The following is a 7,621-nucleotide window of genomic DNA, read 5'->3' as shown; positions in this document are numbered from 1 at the left end:
TGCCCACAGGGTCTTAACCTGCAGTTAAGTCAAGACCCTGGTGACGAGCACTCAGATGAGCTTCCGTGAGACAGTTTCTGACAGTTTGGGCAGAAATTATTTTGTTGTGCAAACCCACAGTTTCATCAGCTGGTGTGATTACACATGGTCTGCGGTTGTGAGGCTGGTTGGAAGTTCTGCCAAATTCTCCAAAATAATGTTGGAGGTGGCTTATGGTCGAGAAATTAACATAAAATTATCTGGCAACAGCTCTGATGGACATTCCTGCCGTCAGCATGCCAATTGCACGCTCCCTGAAAACTTGAGACATCTACGGCAGACGATCTCTTTCGTATCGTCTGAGATCCCCAAAGATTGGAAAGCTGCCATGATCATCCCCCACTTCAAAGGGAGACACTCTAGACACAAACTGTTATAGACCTATATCCATCCTGCCCTGCCTTTCWAAAATTTTCAAAAGCCAAGTTAATAAATCACCAACCATTTTGAATCCAACCGTACCTTCTCCGCTATGCAGTCTGGTTTCCGAGCTGGTCATGGGTGCACCTCAGCCACGCTCAAGGTCCTAAACGATATCATAACCGTTGATAAAAGACAGTACTGTGCAGCCGTCTTCATCGACATGGCCAAGGCTTTCGACTGTCAATCACCGCATTCTTATCGGCAGACTYAATAGCCGTGGCTTCTCAAATGACTGCCTTGCCTGGTTCACCAACTACTTCTCAGATAGAGTTCAGTGTGTCAAATCGGAGGGCCTGTTGTTCGGACCTCTGGCAATCTCTATGGGGGTGCCACAGGGTTCAATTCTCGGGCCGACTCTTTTCTCTGTATACATCAACGATGTCGCTCTTACTTCTGGTGATTCTCTGATCCACCTCTACGCAGACGACATCATTCTGTATACTTCTGGCCCTTCTTTGGACACTGTGTTAACAACCCTCCAAACAAGCTTCAATGCCATACAACACTCCTTCCGTGGCCTCCAACTGATTTTTAATGCTAGTAAAACTAAGTGCACGCTCTTCAACCGATTGCTGCCCAAATCCTCCCGCCCGACTAGCATCACTACTCTGGACGGTTCTGACTTAGAATATGTGGACAACTACACATACCTAGGTGTCTGGTTAGACTGTAAACTCTCCTTCCAGACTCACATTAAGCATCTCCAATCAAAAATTAAATCTAGAATCGGCTTCCTATTTCGCAACATTGCCTCTTTCACTCATGCCGCCAAACATACACTCGTAAAATGGATCATCCTGCCGATCCTTGACTTCGGCGATGTCATTTACAAAATAGCCCCCAACACTCTACTCAGCAAACTGGATGTAGTCTATCACAGTGCCATCTGTTTTTATCACCAAAGCCCCATATACTACCCACCACTGCAACCTGTATGCTCTCGTTGGCTGGCCCTCACTACATACACGTCACCAAACCCATTAGCTACAGGTCAGCTATAAGTCTTTGCTAGGTAAAGCCCCGCCTTATCTCAGTTCACTGGTCACCATAGCAACACCTACCCGTAGCACACGCTCCAGCAGGTATATTGCACTGGTTATCCCCAAAGCCAACACTTTCTTTGGCCGCCTTTCCTTCCAGGTCTCTGCTGCCAGTGACTGGAACAAATTGCAAAAATCTCTGAAGCTGGAGTCTTATATCTCCCTCTCTAACTTTAAGCATCAGCTGTCAGAGCAGCTTATCGATCACTGTAGCTTACCGATCACTGCCAATCTGTAAATAGCACACCCGACTACCTCATGCCCATATTATTACTTACCCTCTAGCTCTTTTGCACATCTCTACTTCCACATCATCATCTGCACATTTATCACTCCAGTATTAATGCTAATCTGTAATTATTTCCGCCTCTATGGCCTATTTATTGCCTACCTCCCTACTCTTCTACATTTGCACACACTGTACATAGATTTTTCTATTTTTATTTTATTTTGTGTTATTGACTGTACGTTTGTTTATGTGTAACTGTGTTTTTTTTTTTGTCGTACTGCTTTGCTTTATCTTGGCCAGGTCGCAGTTGAATATGAGAACTTGTTTTTAACTGGCCTTACTGGTTAAATAAAGGTGAAAAGCACAAGGTGCACGTGTATAATGATCATGCTGTTTAATCACCTTCTTGATATGTCACACCGTTTAGGCGGATGGATTATCTTGGCAAAGGAGGAATGCTCACTAACAGGGATGTAAACAAATGTAAGCATACACATTTTTTTAAATAAGATTTTTGTGCTTATTTTTCTGGGAYCTTTATTTCAGCTCATGAAACATGGAACCAACACTTTACATGTCACAGATGGGATATATTTTAAGGGACTTTGGGAATTAAGTCCCAGAAGTTATAAACCACAAAACTCTAGTGAATAACTAGTTCCTGGAGGAAGTGGTCCCCGATGTCCAGTAGAGCCCCCTTTCCTGACCCCTTCCTACACCCATCACCCCCAGCTGCTGCTCTTCACTGGTTCCCTCTCTTCACAGCTGGGGAAGTCTGGTGCAGGGGATGGCTACTTTCTCACATTCAGAGATACTAGCATCAGGGTTAGCATAATGGCTACATTTATATGGAATCTTCAACATCACCATCCTACTTGGTTTTCAAGAAAATCTAGCAGTTTTTGTGAACTTCAGAGTGTTGGATCAAAATAGAAATCTTGGCAATGGTGGCACAGCAATGGTAGGAAATATGGGTTTTAACTAATCCAAGTTCAAAATGTATGTTGGAACCATTGCCCTATCATTTCGGAGTTTGACTCAAGACATTACCAATGTCTGGTGCGTGTAATGTGAAACACTTATTTGGGGATTCATTGGTCAAGAGGACCGGAATCAATTATACATTAAACATTGTTTTATCAACAAGGAAATAATAGCCTTGATTATCTCAAAGATGCTGACGCATCTAGTGCTGATATGATCTATTATGATGAGCAAAGCATCCTGTGAAACAGAACTGGCTGTGGTGCTGTTCTCTTTCTGGTGGATTGTATCAAACCTAGGTTTGCTCACACAAGCTGGTAAACCCAATCTGTAACAAAAACCCAGTCTATTGACTGCTCTGAACAGGGATGCGAAGTAAATAGTGAAAATGCATCAAAGACATTTTTTTCACAACAGAAAAACAGTACCGAAAGATTGTTCGTTTATTGTCTCACAGACATTTGTCATTCTCATTCGTGAGTATGTCCACATTCATAAACCTTTATAAAACAAAATAAATGTGTACATAAGTYATTTAGCAGACACTCTTAACTAGAGACTTATAGGAGAAATTAGGGTTAAGATTTTTCAACTAGTCAGGGATTCAAACCAGCAACCTTTCAGTTACTGGCCCAACACTCTTAACCACTAGGCTACCCGCTACCCCATTCATGGCTTATTGCAACATCCATAACTTTGTGCCATGGCTCCTGGATRCACAGGTCAGTCTTCCTAGACAAAATAAGCCATGTGAATGGCAACATATGTGGTCTATGATAAGAGTCCACTGTATATGTAGACAGGAATGTCACACAACGATTAAAGGGCTTTGGGAAAAGAGGTAAACTCAGAATATAACCTAGGATTTACTCTGGACATCAAAAATATAATATGCCTAATCTTTTTTCATACATTTGTATCAATATAATGTCAAGTCAGATAATTCATGGGCCTAACCTTTTCTCTCTCCAGATTTTTATCAATCACATCATAGACCATTGTTGGTTTCATAGTTATTATATTTTTTACATGGGGTGTTAAGAAAATGGTAGGCCTTTTGGAAAATGTTGGTTTGGCACTAGATAAAAGGGATAAAGGGCAAAGTATTGAATGAGTGATTACAGCATCTGTTGAAATACCCCGACAAATGTTAAGACTTCTGATCGGAACAAAGACAGTGGGAAATTATTATAGGCTACACAATGTCAATGAGACTAAGACAACCACAGGACATCAGTGAGACTGTGGTTCACATTCTGGCTCCTCTGTCACAATATTGAAGTCACTCCATCGTGTTTGACCCCAAAATATATTACGGGCAGAGCCTATCCAACATTTATGAAACCTTGGCCCGAAAAAGCCATATCAAATATGACTCACCAGCCTTTTGCTTTTATTGTCACTTAACAGGCCTTTCTCCAACACTTTCAATCTAATTCAATAACCATTGCAGTTTGTGCTGTAAATCTTCAACATGGCATTTCACAGAGCTTTGATCAATACTTATTTTGAGCAAAGAGACAAAATTGAAACAAGGAATTATGAACCCATTACTGACTAATGGTGGTCACTGTGAACATGTCAATGTTTGATCACAAGATAAAAACATTTGAATAACTATAAAGATGAATAAACCTTGTGTGAAGCATAAATTAGGTAGTGTTCATATATCAGCATAGTGGAAAGAATTGGCTATAGTGATACAAGTGATGGAATAACAATTTGAACAAAACCCCCCAAAAATTGGTTCATATGACAAGACAGATCTGGTTAATAATTTCTGACACTGATATTTTTAGACAACCATAGCTTATGAAATTAACCTTTTCATTTCACACTTTTTACGGGTCTCTGGATGTGAACTCCTTGGAACAATATTGGCTATTGGCAAATTGCATTTGAGAGGTTGTCACCATTTAAACCTATACATAAGCTACAAAATGTGTTTTTACGACAGCATTTAGTACGGTATTGTCTCCAGTGTTTTAAACTGCCAATGGAATGCTTTCAAACTGAACCTATGCCGAATAAAGTCAATTAACTGCTACACAGCAAACATTCCTTATTAGGTTCACACACCACATACAGTTTGGAACGACACGAAGTGTACAGCACATGAAGTGTTCAGTAATATGAACAAACAAGTATAAACATTTTGGAAAGCACTGTCATGGTGGCCTGAACAAAATACAGGCATCATTTATGACATCAGCCACGGACGACAAGCAATTTCAGCAGTGCACTGGACTTGGATAGCGTGCGTCTGAGCTGCAATGTACTGCAGGTGTAGATGTAGCTTATAGTCTCTGCACATCCTAAACCTGAGATTCAACATGTTAACAAGGCAGCACTCTGGGTAACGCCCCTCAGAGATACACATCCATGGTATTAAGGATCATATGGCGGCAGAGCGGACAGTTCTGCTGGTAGACGGGCTGGCGCAGCAGTATGTGAGTACAGTCCCGACACAGACACAGGTGGCGGCAGGGCAGCAGCACCACTGTCTTGGTGCTGTCCTGGCAGATGACGCACTTCTTCCTCTCCTCCTGCTCCTTGAGCAGAGTCAGTAGGCTGTCGGCCGGGGGACCCTTGGAGCTGCAGCACTCCTCCCCCGAGGAGAGTTTCTGTAAAGGCCTGTCTGTGCTGCTGGAGCTGGGGAACGCTAGGTCCCACAGGTCATCCATTAGCTGGCCGGGCCGGGCAGCATGTTCAGCGGGTGGTGCTGCGTCTCCTTCCCTACTGTCCGTAAGAGACCCCTGCTCTCTGTCACTGGGCTCAGATTGCCTGGTGTGGCCGTCACCCCTCACTCTGATGTTCCTGTAGACTGGTGTTATCGTTTGGTGTAGGCGGCTGGCCTGCCGCTGAAGCCTCTGCCACACGCCCCTCTCCAGCACGTAGAGGCGATGGAGCGCCCTCTGTATGAGATGCAGGGTGGGGACAGAGTTGACAAAACCGAAGGCGCGCCGGACTCCAAGACTGGTCAGCTCAGGGTTCATGTAGACTGTAGCGGTGACAACAATGGTCGCTGTGAGAATGAGGCCATAGATGTTCAGGAGGAAGACGCTGACAAAGATGTGTCCGAGCGAGCCCAGGAACTCCAGGGCCAGCCTGATGGGAGTCCAGAGAACGACTGAGGTGCCAACCAGGCTGCTGTACAGAAAGGTGAAGAGTGTGAGGGTGAGCTCCACAGCCTTCTGCAGGGGGCAGGAGACCGCCTCCCACATGCTGACTACAACAGAGTAGACGTTCTGTGTCCCGATGAGCAGCAGGTTGACCACCGTGTTGACCAGGTAGAACACCAGGCTGACCACAATGCCACAGCCCTCCCACACCTGCTGCAGCAAGCAGTGGCCACACAGCAGCCCACGGTGGAACAGATCCCTGACACGCAGGAGAACATGTGAGGACAAGTAGCACACCATTTTGAAACTCTCCAGAACACCTCCCAAGAGGTGCACCCAGCGCCCTAACATGTTGACTGTGCCCTGGGCCAAAAGTGTTACGCTGTCCATCATGGCGACCATGCAGAACACAGTGAAGTTCCAGCACTTCACAATTGAGTTGGTCAGTAACATGGGTAGGTTATTCACAAAGGTGATACATGCCGCCAGGAGACGTATCACTGAATGGACTATTAAGAAATGTAGGTCCAGGAGTAAAGATATGAAATTGAAACATTTCCCAATGGTGCAAAAGACAAGGTTTACCAGACCCATGACAAAGCTCTTACTCGAGTTGCTTCACTGTCTTGATAAAATCACTTTTTTTGTCTGGCCAGCAAAGGTTACATATAGCTAGCTAGATAAGGTTGACAGATGCGTTGTCCACTTCTCGTTCGGTACAATTAGCCAGCTAGCTAGCTAGCTAAACTAGTTAGCGATCTAGCATAACAATGCTAGCTCTATTAACTAGCTAGCATAGCTACCTGCCAAACCTGTCGGTAGGGCACATTCCACTTGCAATTTCAAACAAACATCTGTGCAACCGCGTTTGTTTTGGCTAAAGTGCAAACTTATGCACGCACTGTAATCAGCGGACGCTTACTTCCAAACTCGAGCTGGCTAGTATTAGTAACTAGCTAGCTCGTCGGTTAGGCGACTAACAAGTATAAACTTTTCTTGCTAAATACATTTCCGTCTTAGGCTCACACAATGTTACATTTACTCATGACCCGTCGTCAATAACGTATCTCTCAACTCCCTGTTCAAAGTCCACCATAATCATAACCATATTTACACGCTGGCCACCATAACGGTTTCGGTTTGGTCACATGATCTCCTCCTCCAATGAATCACGTCGGCGAGCTTTTTGCGCATGTTCGCATCACCGGAGTCAAAAGCAGTACGTATGTATGTAAATTCGACCGGTTTAAAATTCCTTTCCTTAATTGAAGTCGATGCAGTTGGAAAAAATCTTTGATGAAACTACATTCAATACATTTAATTTACAGTTACATTTTCATCAGAACTTTATATTTCATTTATTAAATTAAAGTACATTTAGTGGGCTATGTCTTTGACTAGGCAACTTATCTGTAGTTTTCTTTTTTCACTGGGCTTTAATCATACACTACAACCATCGTTTCATTCACGCTGTAAGGGTGACTCAAATTCCCCTACCACTCTGTGTGTTGAGCTTCCCATTACCAGCAGTGGCCACCCCCCATTACCCATTGCCAGCAGCATACCACCCTGCATACCACTGCTGGCTTGCTTCTGAAGCTAAGCAGGGTTGGTCCTGGTCAGTCCCTGGATGGGAGACCAGATGCTGCTGGAAGTGGTGTTGGAGGGCCAGTAGGAGGCACTCTTTCCTCTGGTCTAAACAAAAGATCCCAATGCCCCAGGGCAGTGATTGGGGACACTGCTCTGTGTAGGGTGCCGTCTTTCGGATGGGACGTTAAACGGGT

General features: G+C 44.2%; 1 protein-coding gene across 1 annotated transcript; it reads right to left on the bottom strand.

Annotated features, from left to right (window-relative positions):
* Positions 1-3,135: 3,135 nt before the first annotated feature.
* On the bottom strand, positions 3,136-7,001 carry rnf26 (ring finger protein 26). The gene has a single exon (XM_070433971.1). It carries the CDS (start codon positions 6,429-6,431, stop codon positions 5,082-5,084), a length of 1,350 nt encoding a protein of 449 aa, XP_070290072.1. The 5' UTR covers positions 6,432-7,001; the 3' UTR covers positions 3,136-5,081.
* Positions 7,002-7,621: the final 620 nt, after the last annotated feature.

Source organism: Salvelinus sp. IW2-2015, linkage group LG22 (assembly GCF_002910315.2).
Source record: "Salvelinus sp. IW2-2015 linkage group LG22, ASM291031v2, whole genome shotgun sequence".
Classification (NCBI taxonomy): Eukaryota; Metazoa; Chordata; class Actinopteri; order Salmoniformes; family Salmonidae; genus Salvelinus; species Salvelinus sp. IW2-2015.
The sequence above is the reverse complement of the archived record's forward strand: the minus strand, read 5'-3'. Positions and strand labels throughout refer to the sequence as shown.

What these genes read in the sequence shown, in the direction of transcription:
- rnf26 (XM_070433971.1), bottom strand. Translation starts at nt 6,431, where the DNA reads ATGGGTCTGGTAAACCTTGTCTTTTGCACCATTGGGAAATGTTTCAAT.